General features: G+C 44.4%; 1 protein-coding gene across 1 annotated transcript; it reads left to right on the top strand.

Moving 5' to 3' along the window:
- The first annotated feature begins 2,871 nt into the window (after nucleotides 1-2,871).
- On the top strand, nucleotides 2,872-22,904 carry LOC8053955 (LHFPL tetraspan subfamily member 2a protein). The gene is made up of 4 exons (XM_029990666.3): nucleotides 2,872-3,107; nucleotides 13,224-13,475; nucleotides 18,412-18,525; nucleotides 20,791-22,904. The coding sequence occupies exons 1-4, from the start codon at nucleotides 2,921-2,923 to the stop codon at nucleotides 20,931-20,933; spliced, it is 696 nt and encodes a 231-aa protein (XP_029846526.1). The 5' UTR covers nucleotides 2,872-2,920; the 3' UTR covers nucleotides 20,934-22,904.
- Nucleotides 22,905-24,076: the final 1,172 nt, after the last annotated feature.

Genomic DNA, 24,076 nt, shown 5'->3' with positions numbered 1-24,076 from the left:
AAAGGCGATACGTGACGATGCGTTTTTGGCTCTGCTCGATTGGCTCCGTCGTGCCGTAGCGTGGGCGGCGGTCCATCGTGAGGCGAAACGGAGGGGAGCCGTACGCCGCGTGGAGCCAGGTTGTCCGCAGCCTCCCCCCTCCTCTGTGGCTCTCCTCCCCTCCCGCATATTGCGAGCGATTGGGGATCCCGCTGCATTCCGGCCGCTTCGTGCGCCGGCGCAGGGCGGTGTGCATTACACGCGCCCCCGCGGCTTCGCACAATGGGTCCCGGGGAGAAAGGAAAACGCAACAGCGAGCGTCGTCGCGTTCGCACACGACGAAAACGACGACTGCGAGAAGGACGTACCCTCCTCTCGAAATGGTGAAGCTAAAACGAAAAAGCGTTCGAAGCCCGAGTTCGACGTCGCATATGTAGCGATGGAATGTTCAGGAGACGGCTCGTCGTTTCGATTGAGGGCGGCGAGGGCGAAAGCTCGGTGCACGAGAAAAGAGGGAAAGGCAATTTGAATACCGTAGTTTTGTGTGTGTGTTTCTGTTGGGAGAGATTTCGGAAGGCTGATACAAAGATAGCGATGGCATTCCCGAATCTATGAGATGGTTTGAAATGTCGAAATATTCGACCGCGCTTAAGAAAAAAGAAAAAGAAAGAAAGAAACAAGTATACTCTACTGGTGAGAAAATGAATGTTCCATGTACGGTGGGAGCGACGGCAGTGAACGACGGAAGACGATCGCATAGAAGACGGACTGTGAAGAACGAGCTGAAGAGGCCGAGTACGTCCAGGCGGGCAGCGAGCCATTCAACCGTGTCCGTGCTCCGGCTTGTGGAAACAAATGCGTCGAGAGAAGGAGCAAATCGTAGCTCGGAGCTGCTTTACAAAAGACACGAGAGGCGATCGAACGAGGAACAAAGCGTTTCTTTTTTAAGCTTCCCGATCCGAGTCCGAATCGCGCAAAATTACCAAAAATAATAGTAATAAAAATAAACAAGAAGGATCGTTTGGGATGGAGTATATGATGGCGGATGATTGGGCACTTGGAGGAGCGTTATTCACGGAGTGTGCCTCGAGAAGGAGGCGTCGAGACCTGGCCTCTCTTTCCTTTATTCCCGTTGTGCAGGCGTGCGCAGTTCGGAGGGAGGGGATCCTTTTGTACGCCTCGTCTCGAATTGCACCCTTCCATTCAGGCTGCTTGGCGTTGGAGGTTTTTTTCCTGCCTTTCATTCTAGGCTTTATACTTCGTTTCCTTTTACGATGGACCGTTAGCGGACGCTACGAGCCTTCCCAGTGAATCTAGCGCTGTAACCGCACCACGTGACTGCGCGACCCCCGTGTCCCTGCGCCAGTCTCGAAGGTCACGTGATAAGGAGACGCTCACGCAGCATCGAAATGGCTTCGGTGGCTCGACTTGCATCCTCTGCATCCTCTCGTGAAGTGAAATGAAGTAAAAGTCACGTCTGCCAGTTGACGCAATGGATGAGGCTAGGGATTCATAGAGTCGCACGTCGCTAAGGCGTCTTGTTTATAAGGCTGAAGCCAACAGTCGTCAGTGAGCGAGTCTGCGATTGTTCTATTGTAGGTTTGCGAGGAGCTAGTATCTTAAATGGGCTTTGAAAGGGGATTGGATTTTCATGTTTTATGTGCTTTGTCGAGAATCTCAACGATCTTTTGATCGAACGCAATGAAAGAAACGCGGGAGCAGTGCGTTCCATGTGTGAGTTTTAGGGCCACGAACGCGAGCTGGTTCGTCGATCGCCCAAGCGGCATTTGGTTATAACCTTGATTTCCTTTTAAACGTTCGTCATGTAGTGAGACTGTGGAAGCTTACTCAGAAATACTTTTCGAGGTAAAAGCGGCGAAGTAAGATAAATTATTTCTACCCTTCCCTTTTTGGGAATGCTTAATTATACGTATTCATAGGGGTCGCAGTACCCCACGGTAACTCATGCGGTGTATCGGGGTGGTGACAGCCCGGTGTGACCTTAGGTTTGGACACAAACACGCCATAGTCCAGCGTGCAGACTCCACACCATATGGGCCCCCAATGTATGTACTTTTTCTAGAATTTCCGGCAAGGCGCGCGAGTGATCAGAATGACACGGAAAAGACGTTCTCTATTGCAACTGCGTATACAAAGCCAAGTGGTATATGCACCACCGTTACACAACCTCTTTTAGCTGCTAATCTGAATGGAGGTGCATTGAGGAGGACTGCCGAAGTGGGACACAATTATCACACTCGACATGTTTTGACGATTCTGAGTAGTGGTCCCTGCACTTAATGCGAAGTTTCTGTTCGGTTAAACGGTCATTAAGGCAACGTTTGGTTTGCCCTATGTAGCAGAGGCTATAACCAAAGGGAATTCGGTATTGTCATGCCGCCCTCGTGCGCGTGGCTTTGACATATGCCCCGTTTCGTCTTACGGTTGACCGAAGCGGAGACTACACAAGACCACGAGCCATCGGAATAATTCAGTGCCGCGTGAGTGTCACCACGTGAAGTTAGGGAGGGGCGCAGTGACGGGGACGGCACGGACACGTGATGCATCGTAAGGTGAAAGGGGGTATATCCTTTCCCTATGAAATAGTGGAATCGTGACTGAGGGGAACACGTGGGAATTGAACCCAGGGTTCCTGGGCTCAAATCCCCACCCCTGCCCGTCTTGATGTGGACGAGCATCGTACCGACGTGCGGTCGTATATCGCTACAGCGTAACGCACGTTCGAGACACCAGCCTAGCAGTCACGATGCACTGGCTAAATATCCTCATCTACAGCGGAAACAGCAGACGTCCATCGGGGCTGACTAAGCTCCCGCTGTATAAACAAGCGCGGAGCAGAATTGCTGATTCTTAGGGTGTCGTTCTCGTTCCCAGCGGGTGCCCTGGCTGAGGCGGCTGGCCGTCGCGCCCCGGCGCCGTCATGAGCCACGTGATTGTGACGTCGCGCACGCTGCTGTGGACCCTGCTGACGGTGGCCACGGCGCTGTCCATGCTGGCGGCCGTCATCACGCCCGCCTGGCTGGTGGGGGCCCCCAAGAGGCCGCTCATCAGGGGCCGCCTCACGGGGGCCACCATGCGCCCGCCCCAGCTCTACAAGCCCTCCATCGGTGCGTACACCTGTCGCTGCGCGCTGACCGAGAATCTCCCGCTCTAGACACGGGGCTGGAGACACGGAGCTGAATTTGCTGCATACCAGCGCTGCATCAGCGCTCCGCGGCATCAGTGCTCCGCTGCATGCCACCCCCCGCGTTTTCTTGCTCACTCGCAGAAGGTGAGCGACAAGTCAAAGCTGTTTCAGCGTTGTCGGTGGCGCTGATTTTGGTTTACTTCAGCGCTGAGGTGCATCTGGCAACCGGCCTTAGTTAAGTCCGAGCGGAGTGAGAGACAGTGGTAAAAACAAGCACAAACGGACAGACCTAAAGGACAGGAAGATCCATTGGTGGATTCTTCGGGAATGCGTTGGCATGACCCTTGGAAACGCCACATGCTTTCCCTTTTGGGAAACGCTAACACTGACCACTTCTCTTCTTTTTTTTCTGGCTTTCTTTCTTGCTTCTATTTTTGCTGCATCTTTTTGGCCTCGTTGCGGGGTCACTGTTAGCGTTTCCCAAAGGGGGACGCGTGTGGCGTTTTCCCGAGGGTCATGCTAACGCAGTCCCCAATTACCCACCAATGGATTTTCCTGTAACTTTTTTCACCCCTTTCCCGTACTCTATCTGTCAGAGTGCGTCGACGTCCTTGGATACGGTTATCTATATCACTCGTGGAGGGAACCGCATCCATCGTTTTAACTGCACACACACACACAAATCACAGTCGCTGCGCCGCCACTACGTGAACCAAAACCCAAAGCAACCGGCGACGGCAGAGCGGAAACTCAGCTCGCCCGCATTCCACCGCGGCGCTGCGCGGCGCCGCCAACTCTCTGGCTCAGAGCTAGCTGTGCGCGCGACTAACGAAAACGAAATAGCTTGTCTTGACGAAAACCCGGCGGTGTCTTTCAGTTTGTCAGCGCTGGGGAGAGAGGAAGAGGTTGACGCTTGCGAAGTCAGCGCTCCGGGCCAACGGGAGCTTCGCACGTATCGCCCTCTCCCCCTCCTTCTCCCTCTCTCCCCGGCGCTGACAAACGAAAGACATCGCCGGGTTTCCGCCAAAACGAGGATCCTAATGCTAACCGCATTAAAACGCAATGCCACGACGTATACTCTTCGCACTTCATTTTATGAGGTGGCTGTAATACGGGCAGCGAGACTTGAAAAAAAACGGAGTGACTCAATTAAAGGTTTTGATCCAGCCTGATTCGCTCTGTTAAGCCGTAGCTCTGGTAGAGCGCTCGAGCTTGAGATGAAATAAAGTTTATAGACATAGCCCGCCATGAGGCCCGGCCTTTTCCTATTCATACTCATAATGCAGCAACCAGCGCTGACAAATCACTACACAACCCACGTGACCGCGCTGCGGGTGACGGGATCAGTGCGACGCAAGCGCAACGTGGAGCGATCAATGTGGCAGACGCTCTTCAGTAGCTCGGTTTTGGCTTGCGTCTTTAATTTTTAATGAAATTTTTACGTCACGGCTTGACTATAATGAGGTCGAGCGTCAACTTTACAAATACATTTTGCCCCGAAATCTGGAAAAAAAATTAAGTAAAAGCTTTTTCAGACAATTAGTTGAATAATTGGCCAATTTCGCCTATTTTCTAGGGGCCCTATGGCCCTATGGGCCTCAGGGCAAATAGAAAAAAAAAATCCTAACGCAACATTTTTTTTTTTTGCTTTTTGGCTTTCTAGAACCAAAAAAAAAACAAAAAAAAAACGTGTGTTTTGCTTTATAGTATTTCCAAAGATGAGAAAAAAAGAAAAAGCAGTGAATATAATTTAAATGTGCAACTTGAAAAAGCAAGATTGGTGGCCGAGTGTGGTGGCGTACTATCTCGGAGCGCGTGGAGCGAAAGTTCGCGCTGCAAAACCCAGAGATCCTGGGTTCAATCGCCACCCCTGCTTGTTTCGATCTGGATGAGCATCGTACTGGCGTGCGGTCGTGTATCACGACTGCGTGATGCACGTTAAAGACCCCAGGCTGACGGTTTGTACTGCACTGACTGAATTTCTCATCTACAGCTGGGAGACAAGTCGCCCGTAGAGTCAGACTAAGTTCTGGGCCGTATAAACATACATACAACACAATTATAAATATTAGCGATCTACTGTAAAAGGTCACTATTTTGGTAAACGTAGTTTGCGAGAATAAGTGTTTACACAGAGATAAGGTAAAATAGATAAAAGGAAACGCGCTTCCGTACCCAATTTTGGGGCTACGCCTTCTATGCAAACGGCGCGTGCAAGGAGGTTATAATGGGCAGGAGGTGGCGTCCCTATCCCCAATGCATGGAGCGAAGTGTAACGGAAGTAGGCGTGGCCACGGGCCGCAACGAGCATTTCTTGACCAATGGGAAGCTTAGTTAGTGGGCGCCGCCATTAATTTCGGTGCAAACAACCGCGTTGCCATGACATTTCCGTGGCAACGCGACTGTGTGTACTGAAAGTAATGGCGGCACCCACTGTTATTGGAAACAGCGCTTAACGGGAGACTTTTAAACCGGTATGGTCGGAATTAAATGACATTATTATAAACGAACGCCTGGTTGCCCAGCAGAAAGTAAGTGACTAGAATTGAGACGCTCTAGACGACGCACCGTGAAGGACTTGGCGGTGCGCAACGCATTTTTTAATAAACAGCAGCAGCAGATCGCACGATCGCGCATGCAAGCCAGGAGCGCACAGAACAGCGGGCTCGCGCTTCCAGTTCTGACTTCGCTCGCACATAATGTGGAACTAAGTATAAACACTCACGCTGCAAAGCATTTGCATCGTGGACGGCCACGGCGGACGCCGACCGCATCGAAAGCTAGCCTCGTGAAGCACACGCCGGAGCAGATTAGAAAGCAGACAAACCGCCGGTGCGCTACCCCACGGCCTCGGAACGGGTGCGCAAGGCAGTCTGGGATTAAACGCCTCTTCCGGCTCCACTCAGGCTGACGTCATGCCGGGTCCTGTCTGTTTAAACATCCTTGGGCGCGTGCCTTGGACGTTCGGCTTCTCCTCAGGTACACTCTTTCAGGGGTAAAACCGACTTTAGGGAGCCGGTTGCCTGTGCATAGGGATAAAACAAATGCGCGCCATTCCTCATTTCTAGATGAGATTCTGTAATTTTATTTTGTTCTTTTTGTATTGTTTTTTGCCGTTGATTTTGAGTTGCAAATAGTTTTCTTTTTTAATGGCAGACGATTGGCCCAGTTCAGCAGTCAACTAATCAACTCTGTTTCACGAAATTGATAAAAATTATTCGCTGGGTTAGCGATAAAAAGAGTAAAGTAATCGACGAAAAAAGTCGGGAATTTTAAAAGTGTCAGTTTTTTTTATTAACGTGAAGTTGAAGCACTTAAAAAGAAGTGAAATAAAAACGCCGCTTTTTGGATTTTTTTTTTCTTTTTTCTTGTTTTAATTTTGTTGTTGCTCTAAAATTGAACAGGGTTCAGCGTTCACCGTATTCATTTGTAATTTTTTTCCCCGTGTGGTCAATTTACTTTAGTGTGTAGTGGGTGAAAAGAAAAAAACAAGGGGCAAGGTGTTTTTTTTTTCTTTTTTTTACACGTTTATTTTTTTTTTTGTTCCTACAGTTTGGGTTAGCGGTACTCGTATGTTAATTCCTTGTTTTGCACGAGGATTGCTCGACACTGTTAACGCGAATACAACGTCGGTGCTTTTTCGCGTTTAAGTTCGAAAGGGCATCGGCGGGCACCGAACTTTACCGCTTAGGTCCCAGATGAGCACTTTAGTACTAGTACTTTGATGACAGCATTTTGATTTTAAGAGGAAAAGAAACACATCTAAAACCGGCCGTCCCTTGTTCGCGCTAACAGCGTCGCGCGATGTACCTTGTAATAAAAAGGACCGCGGCCTTTTTCTTGCACGAAAGATAAGGCACACAAGAGGCGGCAAAGTCCGCTGGGGCCGTAAACAAGGAATGTCCTTCGACGCTGGTCGTCACAATAGCGTCCCTCCCGCCCACCTTCGTACTCGCAGAATCGGCCGCTATTTACCGAGTGCCAATCTGTGTTGCGCCGGGATTGAGCTGCTTTCCATAATCACCGCCGCGTCAGGGGATCTCCCGCCAAGTGGCGGCAACGGAATGAGAAGAGGCGTCAACAAGAAGGGAAAGAGGAGGGAATAGTACATAAGCCGGGGAGGGAGGATACCGAAAAGGGTCATTGTTGTGGAGGGAGGAAGAGAGTACAAAAGAAGAAACTGTATATCTTCCAAAGGCGCTGTAAACGCCTATAGCATTTATAGGTTCGTTGCAAGGTCATGGTGTCAGCACACGTCTCGTGATGTCAGGTCACGTCATGTGACATCATGACGTGATAGCGTAACGTGTCGTCATGAAGTTACGTGACGTCACAGTGTCAGTGTCACCTGACGTTTCAGTGTCACACGACGATCGTTTACATTCACATACATGTATTCGGATGACGATGAAGTTACGTGCATACCTTGACGTCATCACGTCGTTCATGTGACGACGTCAATGTAAACCGTAACGTAAAAAATGTAACGTTCATGTGACGACGTCAATGTTTGACGTCAATGACGTCAATGTAAAAATATGAGTTTAGAAAACTCATTTTTTAGTTAAATAAATTAGTTTTTTTTTATTTAAATCGAATTGATTTGATTTAAATCCGATGGTCTCGATTTAAATAACTGTAGCTAAAAAAGTTATTATCACAGTTTATGTTTCTAACCGTTGCAGATTGATTGATTAATCCGTTATATCACTGAAAGCAATACTGGAAAAAGGATTGCTGTATATTAAATATTTTTAAAGTAGAGTTTAAAACAACTTCTTATTGATGCAAACCCGTCATACTAGAACAAAAGCACTTTATTTTTTAGTTATTTAGAAACTTGCATTTGATTTTTTTTTTTTCATGTTTTGATTTTGTATCAATGGGAAGTTGCTTTTCCTTTGGTTTCTTGTTTTCGCGTTTCAATTTGCTTGCCCAGTATGACATTACGTAACTAACAAACGAAGTGGAACATACAAAAATATTCAACGCTCGGATTTGCTTAGAAGAACTGTTTGTGTTCAACCTTCTATAAATGTTTTGCTCTATGGTTCTTTGATTTAAATACAAAACAAGTGCTCATGGAAAGCAAGACAAACAGTAAATAAAAGGTATTTTATATTATTTCTACGGAAAAGGTTTGATATAGACCATCGTAGTAAAACCGGCGTGATTTAAATCACGATTTAAATCATTATTTAATTTTGATCTTGATTCTTATTTTCTATCCTTCTGTGAACCTTTGAAAGCGGTGGTGGCGTCGGATGAGCTCCGTGACGTCATCAGCGTGACGTGCACCATCGATGATACATTCCACGGATACGAAAGCGCTAAGAGCTGTCCCTATAAGTGCTATGTATTTAAAATGACGGAGGGCATAAATATCATACTGTGGGGGTATTAATAAAGTAGGAGAGAAAGCAGGATGAGGTAGAAGGATAAAAATGGGGGGGAAGGCCCACGTCAAGTGGAGACAGAGGTTTGGTCGTAGCCCTAGAGTTGTGCGAAGAGAAGTCTGTGCGGTACAACAAGTCGTTCTTTGCCAGTCGTTGAAAGTTCTCGGTTGTTGTGGTGCCCAACCCAGCTATTCCTTTCATATGTTAGACTTGGGAGTCTGCACGGCTCGCGTTAATATCGCTTTATGCGTATGAGGAGTTGCCGCTTGCGAAGTTACTTGGGGTTGCTGTAGAAGGGGTGTCGGGAATAACTGAAACTGCGGATAGTGTATTTAGGAATCCGGCTTCTTCTTTAGGAATCACGTGTGTCTGATCGAGGTAGTCCAGCCTCCAAAGCAGATATTCAGAACTGACGAAACGGGAAGCGTTAGTGCGTAATAATAGAAACTTTGAGCAAACCGTTACCGTGCTCCGTGTACCGCACTATTGGAGCCTTTGAAGCATAATTTTAAGCACGCGCACGCCCCGAGGTCACGGTATCACTCGGGGTATCGCTCCAGTAGTAAGGTACGCGGAACACGGTAACTTGCTGAAAGTCCCGAATGAAGCAAAAACCAAGCGGTACATACAATTTAGAGCGCAGCTCTTAACGCCCGTTTCCGGCTTGAGCGGCGTCGCCGTCGCCGGCAGCGTAACCGCGCGGTGCATTATGGGTAAATTTCCCCGCTAAATTTAGCGAAATTTCCCCTCTAAATCTAGCGGGAAAATTTCCCCGCTAAATCTAGCGAAAAAATTTATCTGGGGGGTCACGTGACACCCCCCAGGTCATGTGAACCCCCCTATGAGGTCACGTGACCCCTTCCCCCCTCAGTACCCTTCCCTCCTCATCCTCAAGAGCTGCGCTCTAATTCGGCGTTACGGGGAGCAATAAACGGCTTTCACTTTTTTTTTCCGGTTTTACCAATTGGTAAAAAGAAGAAAAAGCAAAAAAAAAAGCCGTAAAAGTTTTAGTAATGCAGTCTGTGCAGATAAGTTACGCGGCCATGGAGACAACACGGGGCGAATCGTAACGATAAGTCTGTATTATTTAACTAAAATTTGCTAATTATATTTTAATTAGTGAAGATAAACATATACGGTATCCATTAGAAGCTTGTTGAGGGTCATCGTACACGTACACTCTAACTCTAGTACACGTCTCAATCAGTGTGATGCCTTGGAGTTGCGACGCCGTGATGCGTTGAAGTCACACACGTCGTGCAACAAACGCGAGGCTGGCGATGCGAGAAGGCACCCGCGCTGTTTTTCCGTCTCCCATCACTCGCGTTTTCGCTTCGCCTGTTTTGCGCCTGGTGCGCGAGTGGCAACTTTAGCGCACCACCGCGCTCTTCGTGCGCTCCAAATCTCCACAGAAATGACGGATTTAGTGGTTTTTGACAAAGCTATGAGCAAGTATATAATTGGAAGTATGTATTTATTTCCATTAATTAAAAAGTGAGTTAACAATTTTAGTTAATTATAATACTGATCGTGGCGATCAGCTCCCTGTATTGTGTCCCCCTGACAGTTTAACCGCATTACCGGGTGATTCAAGGAGCGGCCAAGCTCTTTAAATCGACCAGAAAATTCGGTTTCTTAACCTATCGCGCCCATGACTTTCTGCAGCGTTGTTCACAGATGGTGCATTTTTTCTGTAAAATTCGCAAAGAGCGAGCTTACCTGAGGAAAAAGTAAAAAAATTAAAAGGCTTAACTGCCATGGAAACGCAGCGAAGCCACCGGTCTTCAAACCATAGGACGCCCTATTGTATGAAGACCGGTGGCTTCGCAGAGATCCCTCTTTTATTTAAAGGCGTTTCTCGTCAAGATAACTTCATTTGACTACATGATATTGTGCTTGCTGAATATGTATTTGTGTAAGCTTTCATTTGATATATAATCTATGTGATAAAATTGAGTTACAAAAGTTATCATCATTCACACCTGGCAAGTTATCGTCAAAAGGTCCAGGTTAAGGATTTTTCACAAGTACTAATAAACGCAAAAAATTATTTTTATTAACCTATTGCGCTTTTATAATTAGTTTAAAGAGCCTTTGGTCCTTTAGAAATCAAAAACTAGAAACTAAAAATATGACGCAAAAACGGTTGTCGGTTTTGTCCTAGTGAAGAATTTGCCCAGCATTTATATATTTGTTTTTCCAAACGTCTTTAAAACATGCTTTTTTTTTTTTTTTTTTTTTTCTTTACGATTTCAGACGAAATCGCCCACATAAAACATGAATCAGGTTAGTCCAGCAGCTTGAACATATTTATGTACCCTAAAAATAATTTAAAAAAAAATTACGAGGACATCTAAGCTGTTCTTATGAGTTGTGAATGCGAGAGCATGAATGTCTTTCATCCGCTCCCTTAGTTTGTCTGTGGCGTACTGGCGTGGACGGCCACGTTTCGGTACTGCCGAGGTTACGGCCGCGGACGATATTGATGCCTCAGGCGCCGCCATGGTCCTCGGCGCCGAAAGGAGGAGAAGTGGCCGCACTCCCCCCTTCCCCCTTCCCCCCCCCCCCCCCCCCCCCCCCACCCCCCACCCCACGAGAGCAGCGGCCGCAAATGGCTATTTAGGAGACGCTTTGACGGCACTGAGGTCAAACACTGATGATTGGTCCTGATGCGACGCACGGCAAAGGACGTAATCACACCCGTTTGATGACAAACTGCAGGGTGTATTGAAGGGTGTATTGTAAAAATGTTGGGCAAATATGTTTGCCGTAGAATCGCAATTTGCTGGAAACTGATATAGGAAGAAATACCTATGGTTACCACAGGTATTTTTCTCTATCCACTGCCTGTGGTTCGCACACAAGATTAGAGTAGATGTTATAAATTCCGCCTAAATAAAAAAAAAAAAAAGTTAGTTTATTTTGAAAGTGCTTTTCTCCTAAGCACGTGGCTGAAATATTTGTACTTTTCAAAGTTTTGATCGCGGTAGCCCACGTAGCATCCAATGTCATGCGAACATTCCCTGGGTGTTCTGAATGTTGAAGGAACGTTAAAACACCATTCGGAACGTTCTAGGAACGTTCGTATGCGAACATTCCTTACAAGGTAAGCTGCTCAACATTCTAGAAACGTTTGTTGGCGAACATTCGTATGCACAATGTTCTCGGAACGTTCCCCTTTGAACATTCATATGTGCAACATTCTTGGAACGTTCGCTTGCGAACATTCCTAGAATTTTCGCAGGTGAAGCCAACTTTACGGAGCTTTCAAGCAACCTGTGTTTCGAAACACCATCCACTATATGCCACCTTGTGCCAAAAATATGCAAAGTAAGTGGAGGTTTTGGAAACTTAGCATAAGGGATCAGTTTCATCTTATACGAGTCTACTGAGGAATGTGAGATAAGGTGTAGGAGAAAAGCAATGGACTTCAAAATTTGATAATGAGCTTGGCACTCACTGCGCATGTAGAGGGGCAGTTTTGAATAGACCCGATTTCTAGCATCTCGGATTCAATACCTTGAAGAAGGTATATCCTGCTTGAGTGTGGGATGTTATGCTCGGAGTGAGTAATCGGTTATGTATGCAGCATGTTTAGATAAGTAGGAGTAAGTTGCCGTTGTAGTACAGGCTCTGGCTAATGCGCTGGAAAAGCGGCTAGATTGTGTAGGCCTGGAAAAAATCTTTTTCGATTAAAAAATATCGATCGCACTGTGAGGAGATTTATTATATCAATATATGTAGTACGGCTCAGGGGCGGTAAGCTAAGCAAGCCATAATTGTGGAATCTTTGTAAAAATTCCTCAGAGAATGTTGCAGATGTTTTTTTGAATGTTTTGGGAACAGTCGTAAAGCCTTGTTAGAATGGTGAATAAATGTTCTGTCGTGCTCACAACGTTTTAAAAATATCCCCTAGAAAACATTCCCCGAATGTAGCGATAAGTGCCTGCGCCACATTCTGACAACGTCGATAGAATGTTCTTACGTAAATTTGCAACATTCAGAGAATGTTGCAGAAGTTCTTTGGATGTACTGAGAACGTTGTTAGGATGTTTCAATGTTGGTTGAATGACCTGGTAATGTTCTATGTCGTTCTCAGAACGTTCTAAGAATATCCCTTTGAAGACATTCCCCGAATGTAGCGATAAGTGCCTGCGCCACATTCTGACAACGTTGATAGAATGTTCTTACGTAAATCTTCAACATTCCAAGAATGTTGTCTATGTTATTTTGAACATTCCCGGAATGTTCTCAGAACGTTCTCGTGCTACGTGGGAGGTTAGCCCCTGTTAAAACTGCTTTTTGGGCGCGTTGGTCGTTACTGGTGTGATGTAACAGCGCAGCCATTACGTTGAATTCATATTTTCCGAAAGGTTGATTGTGGCGGGTTAGCCCCGTTGAGCGTGCATCTTACAGAGCACTAGCACGCTGCAGAGAAGCAACATCCGCGACACTCCCTTCTGCGAGTGTGGCTTCTCCGTAGTTCACCGAAGCTCGATAAGAAGCGCACTCAATGCGGCTAACCGGCCGTGTTAAGAAAATGCGTGGAAATACTTTACTGAGGAACAATTGAGTAAACTTGGGAGCGAGGGATATCGCCTAGGGTGGGGCATTGGAGTAGCCCTAATTTCCTAGGAACTTAGTTTGTGAGCCCATGTTGTAGCATACTGACTCAAGCTCATTCTTTCCTTGGTGGGCAGGTCTGTACAACCGGTGTGTGAAGCTCCACCAGATCGACGAGCTTTTCACGGACAACTGCGCGCCGTTCGTGAGCTCGCTGTCTATGCCGTCGGATGAGTTCCCGAGTCCCTGGAAGGCGGGGCTGGCCTTCTTCGCCGGAGGGCTGGCCCTGATGGCGGCCACCGTGCTGTCCTCCGTGCTCGGCTGCTGTGTGCGAAGTGTCCTCAAGAAAAGCATATTTACGGTCTCCGGCACCGTGCAAGCTATCGCAGGTCGGTATGCCCTGAAAGCTGGTTCACACATTTGCATTTGAGTGTGGCCAAGTGCGCTGTGCTCGCTTACAATGAGAGAGCACACTGGCGCCATCTATCAATAGCCCTGGAACTCTTCTGTATGTATTTATACTCTGTTGCAGGTTAAAAAAATAGCAGGACATCCTCCTCCCGCAATGTCCTCCACTCTTTCCATTTTAGCCGAGCGAATACTGGAGAAGAGGCAAGTCCACTTGCCTCTTCTCCTGCTTTCCTTCTGCTAAAGCAGATGTTCTCAAATGGGGTTTTGCGGACCCGCTCGGGTTTGCAAAGACATTTCTTACTTCCGCAAGACCCCCACCTCAACCTCTTAAAAAAAAAGAAAAAAAGAAGTATCTTTTTGTAGATTTTGGCTAGGTGGCGCAAGCTACCAAAACCATATATGTTTTGGCACTAAAATGGCCGATTGAAGCTAAATTAGAACATTAAGAGTGAATCATAGGCGCCACATACAAAAAGGAAGGGAAGGGGGGGGGGGGCTCAAAGGATCGAGTCCTTTCCCCCCCCCCCCCCTCTTTCCGAGCTCTTCGGAAAAGCAAGTACCATCGCATCCAGAACCTCGCACTTACCAATAGCTGGCACCCAGTGGGTAAATAAAAACTTATCTGTGCTCCCTGGTGCCCGCACATATCGATAGCTGGCGCCCAGTGGATAAAGATTTATCCACTCACCAGTTCTGGTCACTAAACGTTGGTGAGTGGATAAAGTTCTTTTAACTATTCATGCAGTCCTGTTCGAAAACCCTACATATTATTAGCAAATACGATAAAGATTAGTGCTGGAAATTCTTTCGAAAGCCATTGAAAGTAGTTGCGAATGACGACAGCGACACCTCTAGCGGACCTGCAGCCTATGGAAGTAGACGACATCATACGTTTTGTAAGCTCCATTTTGTTTTCCCAAACATTGAAACAATTCATTACGGTCAGTGCGCTTGAAATACGGAATTCACTAATTACAATTGCAATGACAGCTAAATTATAGGGTCACAAAAATAGACATTTGTTTAGGTATCACGCAGTCAGCATGCTTATCCTACGTTATCCAGGGGATTACACATATTTGGGACGCCTCTTTCAAGAGACGTCCCAAACGTGTAAGGGGGGGAGGGGGGGGGGGGGGGGGTCCCGACCTTCTTTCGGGAGATTGAGAACTTCCCGCACATGCAGTGGACGCTGTCGAATGCAGTACTCCCGAACCAATACAAGCAGCCGTGCAGTTTCCCAAGTGGCCACTGCGGGAGAAATGGCGGCGTTGCGATCGCCATTATATCGGTTCTCGAGTATGGATCGGTGCATTCTAGTAGCGTTGGCTCAACCACAGTAAATAGTGCCATCTGTTGGCCAGGTAATCTTTCGAACAGTAGTAAAAAGAGTAATACAAGAAGCGAGAAATAATACGCCTTAAGACCCGTTCACACTCTTGCAACCGAGTACGACCGAGAGAGACGAGACCTATTGAAACCTCTTAAAATTTCTTAGGACGAGAGAGCACACTGGTACTCTGGCGCCGTCTATGCGGTGACCCTGGAACTGCATTTCACAAGAGCGAAGGTTTTGCGGGATTTCCGACGTCAAATGCACGTAATACCTATAAGAAAGGCTCATTCATAACTTGACACAAGTTTTTCGAGCCAAGAAATAAAGGATAATGAGCGAGAGAAATAGAAAATATGCCGAACCACCAAGTTTGCACTGCTACCCAATAGATGGCGCCACTGTGTCCTCTCGTACTAAGAGATATTAAGAGGTTCCAAGGCACCTTGTTCTAAGAGGTCGCAAGAGTGTGAACTGGACTTTATTGCAAATTAATAGAGTGGATCACGTGACGAGTGTTTTCAGTACTGTATCATATGGACCAAAGCAAAGTTTCTTTTTCTTTTTTTCTGGTATTTGAGAGTGTGTTGGCTAGTAAGTATAAATGAAGCTAGTAGCATAAGATGTTACTTTCTTTGGCAGCTTTTAAACATTTATTGTAAAATTTGTGAAGTTTCAATTTATTGTAAAACATCGAGCATCGGCCCAACCCCTCAATTTTGTAACATTTGGAAAATGCACAAAGGACATATCTTTCCATATTGTTGACCCAAGAAGTGCCCATCCTCCAGTTTTACAGATTGCCTTCAAATTTTGTGTGGGCGCTTGCTCGGGATTTCACGGTAGTCTAATTATTTTTGTTGCCTCATTTTTGTTTAATTCAATGCTATAGTTGTTTTGAAAAGAAGGAGCATTTATTAATGTTGTCAATATGAAATGTAAGCCCTTTTAAATTTATTTTTTGGTAGTATAACATCAGGTATAAATATATTAGTCACATTAGCTGAGCGGTTTTCAATCATTGATGTTTCGGGGGCCCCCTCTGGATCAGTGAAAGTGATGGGGGACCTCATCCTCTGGGGGACGGCAGTAGGCAGTATTGGACGATTACAATGACGAGAGTAAATTGAGAAAACTAAATGCGTGCAATCATACTTTGAAACTCTGAAATGGAGAATAATCGACCCTGCTCACTTGGTGCACTCAGTTTAGGCTTTGTGGGATAGCCAGCATCGATAAAAAATCATGAGCCATTCCACTCTGTGAAGATGAATGAACAGCGAAGCTGTTTAGTACACAGACCCGCCCCGAGGAGCCGCAGGAAAGTAGACACGCGCAACAGGACTGCCTCCCCGGAAAGCGGGATGGAAAGGAAACTAGGCACGGAAGCGCTTGGAACAACGACAAAGCGAGGGCGGTGTGAGCGTAGACATGGCAGACGCATGTCGCACATCAACAGATCTTTGAGAAACCTTGATTATATATACCTGAGAGTCTACTGATCTTGAGAATTGTGCCTATTGATAACAAATCTACTGAATATACTTGTTGCTAAATTACCCAAGCATCAAGGAGAATGCAGAGAATGGTGTTCCATGCGCTGCACGTGCCGGCATCTCCAGTAGTAACTGTTCTAAACCAAAAACATAAAACAAATGGCATCTTGCATGCCCGTTCGTCAACGCTTTATTTTTGTTATTTACTTAGAATCTTTTATACGGGGAAGGCGTACGCGTACGGCGGTGGGAGCGTAGTTTTTAGCACACAAAAAGTCCACGGAACACTAGCCATAAACAACTTCGCTTTAAAAAAAAAAAAAATGTTCTATTGCTTGGGTTGTTTGATTGTCGAGAGCTTCAGGAACCCTAAGAAGGCCTTCAGGGACCTTAAGAAGGCCTAAATGGTTCGTGGACTCCCTTTGAGAACCACTGCTCCTCGGAAGTCCTCACTATGCGTGTCCTACCCATAGCGGTGCTAACAACAATAAAACAAATTGCTACAAAAAATATTGATCTATTTTAAGCGCAGCGGATATTACGAGCCATCGGAGCCGATCCAGGGCCGTGTAAATGCCGCATGACCTTAGAGAGAGGGGGCACAGCGACATGCGGAAAGCGTATCACGGGCTACGTCATCAGAACGGGATTGGTTAGGATAGCTTGTAGCGTCCACTGTGTCCGGACGTAAGGTGAAGCGGAGGCAGATTCTTCTTTTATATAGGAAAGGCTAGTGACGGCACTCCCCATGTCGCAAGCTGCCGTCGCCTCAGCAGCTTGCGCAACAGTAATCTTTACCGGGAAACGTATGTGTTGAGCACACGGGCTTCCCGTTATTATCAGGAGTGCCTTATCATCAATTATGTGGTTCGGATGCTCGCTTTGTGCTTTGTCTTTATTGAAATGAATGCTGTGCTGTATGTTGCATAGATGATGTATTCACTTTTCACTTCAATCTCTGAAGTTTTATTTTTCCGTGAGAACTCCTACACGAAAAAGTCCGATCAACGAGCCATATACAGGTTCGCTGTAAAAGTATGATGCACACTGGAATAACAGAGTTAGTACAAACATGATTTTGACCAAACAGTGCTGATTCAGAATATTAGAATATATGGTTCTAGCTGAAAGTTAGCACACATAGTGCTTTCCAGTTCCCCCTATGTCCTCGTCTTCGAGCACTACCTTGTATTCTAAAATTACTTTGGCGCTTTTTTTTTTTGTATTTTTTTCAGCCCTGCATTGATGAGCACCAATATTTTCCACCTAAGTTCTTGCCCACAACAAGCACATTCTGCCGCACAGGTCGTTTTGGCAAAACTCTCTCAATTCTAAATTAAAAATTGAAAAAAAAAAGCAACGATAGTTTTTTTTGTGCTGCTCCTGTCAGGTTTGTGCATCTTGCTATTGTAGACCTGGCCCTGGCAGAAACCCAGTTTCTGGTGTGAAATATGATCTAGTCTTTGTTATTTATTGCTAGTGGTGAAGGGCTGAATGTATAAGATTTTAAACCTCGTTCAGAGTACTTACATTATCTTTCGTATACTCCGTCCCATATTAAAAAGTAGCACAAGCCATATATTTCTTTATTTTCTTGATGTGCAACCAACATTAGCATTACATTTCTGACCCACTGGATTCTGCATCATGCAAGTGTGTGACTTCTAATCAGCTGCAATTAAAAATTTAAGTGACATGAAAAAAACAAAAGCATTGTCGGTTCTTTGACATGTTTTGCCAATGAACTTAGGCAACAGCCAAGGCATTTCATGATTTGCTGCACACAGACAATGCACAATAATTATCCACCACCTTTCGAATTTTGGCAAAGGAGGAGAGATTAAATTGTCATGTGACCTCACAATTTTCCCACAAAATTTAGCGGAGAAATTTTTCTTGCGTGTAAATGGTTCACGTGACGTCACAGTGTTACGTGACACTGTAAATTTTTGCTCAATTTACCGGGCCACACCATACAATGACACCGGCATCCAGTGCAAAACTTCGCCACACCGTAAAACATAGATTCAGCCCCTGCATCTTCTTGTCAAAGATGCCAACCTCAATTAACTTCTTAACTTGCAGGGCTCATGTTCCTCCTGGGCCTGCTGCTGTACCCAGCTGGCTGGGGCAGCCGTCGGGTTCACACTGTCTGCGGACCCCATTCGGAGCCCTTCATGCTGGGAGGCTGCTCCCTAGGTGATGCGGGTTGTTTTGCCTTCTTGAACATGAAGCTCATATGCGGTATCGCTCAGAATGCACGTTTTTGTGTGAATACCCACACTTGTTTCTTCAGAGAGGACTCTACCCAAAAGGGTCAATTTTTGAACCTTTGGATTAAGAATGAAATTTGCAATATGTACTAGTTGCAATGCAGAATACAGTGCAAAGTTTCATTTGTGAACATGAATTGTGGAATAAAGTATAGTCAATTTTATCAAGAACATGCTGACATTGCTTAGGAAAACTATCGTTGGAAATCTAATGTAATACCCAACATTTTTCTTCACTAGATACGCAGCAGAGTGTTTGGAGAGTGCAACTGTACAAACAAAACTTCCAAAAAGTAATTTAATTTATGGTAACATCGTGCTGAAAAATCAAATAAATGTTTTGGCTTTCATGTTGCTGACAATATCTTACCATATTTTATAAAAAACATTTTCAAGTTAAAACAAAAAAAAAATTATACTGTTGCATTGCACATCAAATAGACTTAGGAAAAACAATGAGTGAGCCTTTCCTTTTCTCCTTTTACCAACGATAGTTTTCCTAAGTTTAATTTATGCCAAAAAGTTGAATGGAGAGAAACGCATTCAGAGTGCTCGAGCCTCTGTCTTTTCTTTAGCATGGGTGGACCAAAAGTAAGTTATAAACAAATAACTTTGCAGCGTATGCAAATGAAACGTTCCGGGAATTACTGTCTAGATCTTAGTGGATGTAAATATAGCATTTTATAAAATTGCATAGTACCTTCAGCGCATAGTAGTGCGCTCAAGGTACTGCTCATGCAACAGGTACAAGGCTAGGGCTATGATAAGAGACGGAAAAATCGCATGGGTGCGTTATCGCACCGGTGGCCTTGCTCCTGCTGCACAAGTGGTAAATTTAGTGCACTACTGCACTTCTCACATGCTCAAAGTTTTTCTAAAAATTACTGATTTAGCAGTTTTCGATGACACTCAGCAAGTTTCTAATTGGAACCATATTTATGTTTTCACTAATTAAAAAAAAAAAAAAAAATTTTGCTTAATTAGCTGACTGATCGTTACAATTAGCCCTCTATACTATGTTCCCCAGTTCGTATAACTCACCTGCACAAACCGCATAAATGTACTTCCACGACTTTTGTAAAAGAAATCTGTTAAGCTTAAGAAACAAATACTATATATGAATGAACGACATACCGTAATCAGTTTGAGCTTTGCTGCGTCACATACTTCATTCGATGGGTTTGTTTCCTGAAATGTGATGTTTAGGAACTTTGTGAGGTCTTCTTATAAACAAACAAAATACAAACCTGCAAAAAAAGAAACAAACACAAAGAAAGGAGGCAAACTTTTTTTTTTGTGTGGGTAACATAGGCTTAAACATTCAGTTTTTAAATAAAAAGGTGGAAGTAGCCAGTTAGCTCTAGCTTATTATTATTTTAGTAATTACTTTACTATTGTAAAATACCGGGGGGTGCCCACCCCTCTTTCATTCAAAACTGGGTTAATCTAGACATGGGTACATTTCCGGTCCAATCGGGTGCTTAACGTATGATTTGCAGAGTTCCCAAGTTAGGGAAATGTTAACAGCGGGTGCTTGAACAGAGTGGGTGCTTCCGTGGTATTTTACGGTAGAATTGTATTTCTGAAGCCAGATTTCATTGTTTTAAACTGCCAGTGACTTCCATGAACCTAATGAAATATACAAAGCTATTGTAATTTTCAAATGCAAATTGTTCACCATTGTTGAGTAACCTCTAAAGAGTAAAACATTTTAGTATTAAGTCTTCTTTGATTGGCTCTTCAAAGATAAAGAGTAGCGTTAAACATTGTTCAAAGTTACCTGACCGTTTCCAGCGCACTAATTATATTGCAATACAAAGAAGTGTGAACAGTAAAATCTCTGGAGATACATAAATTGTGAGTTAATTTTTTTTTCAAATTTCGTGTCGTCTGGAAAATTCATGGAAGTTTGACTGTATCGAAAATAAAATAATTAGCAGTAGCACCGCCATGAAAGTTGTCTCTAAGCTTGTGAGAGACGAATTGCTACTACAACCACTGCAAGAAATGTCTGAAAACCTTTTTCTACTACAAGAAATCTTACAGAATACAGAAATAAGAAACTGGGCATACAAACACGAGTCACGCACAAACAAAAATGTGTTAAGCATGCAATCATCCAATTTGGCCACCATTTACCGTACTTATGATACTGCAGTTCCGCTCCTAAAATAAAACCCATTCCTCACAGGCTGGGCTTTCTATCTGGCTGTGGGGTCCACCGTGGTCACGTTCGTCTGCTCTGTGCTCTCCGTCCAAGCCGAGGTCTCTACCTCCAGTGACAAAGTGCAAGACGAGATCCTCGAAGGAAAGAACATCATCTGCCTGCTCTAGTGTGTGTGACAAGAGCCACTAGCGTTCCTACATGCTGATTCCAAAGTTGGGCTATGGGACCTCTCAGTGCAACAATGATCTGATCATAGACATTACTACTATTTCTGCGTTGTCTTCGATGCTAGTTTGCCAAGAAAACGATTTGGAACTTCATTTTTTAAAATCAAAACTTTCGAAGTAATATACTTGACTCAATGTACAGCTAGATCTGTAAAAAGGTAGACGTGACAGCCACGTGTGGGGTGCCACTGTTTGCTTCTTCTTGTTAGATACTTAACCATTTGAATTGGAGTAATTTACCAGTCTCTCTTTCCTGGCTGCAACTGTACATTCAAATGTAACGGGGGATAGTGCCAACAGTATACTCTGTCTCACTAGATGTGTGCAGTGCTGCAGAAGCCACGGGCAGGAGAGGGGAAAGCCACTTTTGTATGAATTTTGGGTTACAGACTTAATTCCCATGAGGGAGAAAAGCGACATGGGAGTACACAAGAGAGGGCCCAGGTAAGAGGGGAGTTCCTCTTTCATCTCTAACTGCTAACGTCATTTTTTCACCCATGTACTTTTGGTAACACTGCACGCGACTTGTGAGATAAAGCAGTTTTGTGGCACTGGTGCCAGTTTGTAGTATTGACAAGTGAAATGTGGCTTGGTATTCGGACAGGTTTGAAACGAACCTAAAGACATGTGTATATGTCATTTATCATCTCCAACTGGTACCATAGTTTCAGGTGAATGGCAAATATCATGTCTGAATTGTTCACGAGTGTGCATTTTTCAGTGTTCACATATATTTTCCCTTCAAACGAAATACCTACCGAGGCTAGAATAGGCGGTGCCTCTTCTTACCTTCATGGCACCAAGAGACAGAATTTTGGAGTGAAAGACCAGCCCTGCAAGAAGAATGACAAAGATTGCTGAAGAATGTTCACATTTATCGGTCAACCTATACATAAAGTGCAATGAGGACTATCCTTGCTGTACATTAAAATGTGCCTTGTTCCTATGTAGCTTTCATTTCATTGAGAAAACAGAGAGTGTTATGACACTTATCAATTTAGAAGATACCATACTCTTGATGAGTGCCGGGGCACCAAAAGTGTTCAGGAGATGGGGGGGGGGTGGGGGACGGACGGACGAGACAGGGAGGGGATTTCTTTCCCCTCCCCCACATTGTTTAATATAAAAATCTGAAATGTGGGGTTAGGGCGACTGCCTCCCTGTTTCGATGCCACTGCATACCTGTCACAGCTACACGAACAAAGCAACATTATTTTCTTGCTTCGTCGATTGTCCTTGCTTACGATGTGTCTCGATGAAAGACATAATATTTTACCATTTCTAGCTCTTGCTGCAATGAATGGAAGGCTTTTATGGGCATATGAAGCTAGTGCCAGTGCAGCTAGAAAGTAATTACTTTTTTAATCGGATGTCAAGGCAAAAATACCAGTCATTGTTTAGATCTGTTACCTGTGTTTTAGGGAATCGTTTGGTTTCATTCACTTTTGTGTGCCTTTTGGCTCAGTCATTTGTCTCATGATTAGTCATGTCCTTGAAAGTGTTGGCATGGTTTGCAGGGCGAACCGTTGGCCATTTAATCTATCTTCGCACAAGAGATTGCGTGATGTGTGCAGATATTTTTTGTATTGTGTAGCTTGTTGATATGTACCGTTGACTGAAAGCTATTCATCAGTTTATATGGGAAATGTTAAATGCCTTGACATTTGGTCCTGTTGCTAGTACAATACAGTGTGCGTGGTATTCATGACTATCCAGCTTTCAGTGCTTTTAATCTTTAGAGAGTCTAAACTGTCACTAGTTTAACCACACACTGATGAACCTTTGTGGTTGTTTATCTTTTAGCAATCGTCTTCCATACATACACACTTTCTTTGATCATGTATATCTTTGACCTTTGTGTGAAATGTCTTCATTATACTCATTGAACGTATAAAACTGTTTGAAACTGGTTTTATGGCATAGCAAGTTTATTTAACTTAGAAGACATGCTGGTCTCTACAGCATAGTATGGTACACTAACGCTTTTGTCTCACAATTTTGCTTAAAGCACTAGTAATAACTGAATGTGATTCTGAAATGCTACATGAAGGATTTGAAAGTAAATCTAACCATGAAACAAAACTCATATGCAGAACTGTCTTTTCTGAAACTAGAAGCATATTTTCTATTCGAAGGACTTTCTGTTTAATTGATATGCAACAGCTAGTGCATAACTATTTTCACTTCAAAGTATTCAATGCATTTTTGTGGTTTCATAAAAGGAAAAACAAAAAACAAAAAAAAACACTGACAACATTTTGGTCGTCATATTTTGATATCTACTCCTGATTTTATACACTTCCAACTTTGTTAATGGAAGGTAGTTTTAACCTATGGTTTAAGTTATATAGTCGCACATTTAGGATATTAGAGAATGTGACAAAAATACTCAGCATATGAGGCTATGTGTGTTTCCTGAACGCATCATGCTTTGCATTCATAACAAATTTAATATAGTTGATTTTGATTATACATGGTTCACAACCATTGATGTTTCGTGGACCCCTTGTTGATCGGCGGAAATGATGGAGGAGCCCGTTCGCGGTGAGGGAGAGGAAAAGTTATAGGTTAATTAGGATAATGATTTAAGAAATGGATATAACTAAGAGCTAGTGTAAAGTCTCTCATGAAGATGAGAGAAAAAAATGCGACAAGACAGCCTCGCGGACAGTCGAGTGGGGAATGTGTTCCGGTTTAGCACAAAGTAAGACTGTAGATACAAATTTTCTGCCCATGAAACTTGTTTTGTTTTTTTTTCTGTTCAAAAACAGCTCTAATTTGGGGCTTTTCGGTTTTTCTAGATTTCTGTAAATCCATCTCAAAGGTTAATTTCTGGGGTTTATCGGTAGTATTTACTGAAAACATGGAAGCCTAATTGTAACTCTGGTTATTGCTATGTGTTGTTGAAATGCTACCACCATACTACGTAGTAATGTGACAGACAGATAGCTTCCTCCTCTGTTCTCCCTCAGGGAGGGCAAACTGCTTGAAGAAGGGGGTGGGCTAAATTTTGGTATGTAACTCTAGATGCTATAAAAATGCTTGACTTGGGTACTTGCCCGCCCATGTCACCGCTGTCATTA

Source organism: Ixodes scapularis, unplaced genomic scaffold (assembly GCF_016920785.2).
Source record: "Ixodes scapularis isolate PalLabHiFi unplaced genomic scaffold, ASM1692078v2 PGA_scaffold0__279_contigs__length_252992795, whole genome shotgun sequence".
Lineage (NCBI taxonomy): Eukaryota > Metazoa > Arthropoda > Arachnida > Ixodida > Ixodidae > Ixodes > Ixodes scapularis.
This window is presented reverse-complemented; position numbering and strand designations above follow the sequence as displayed.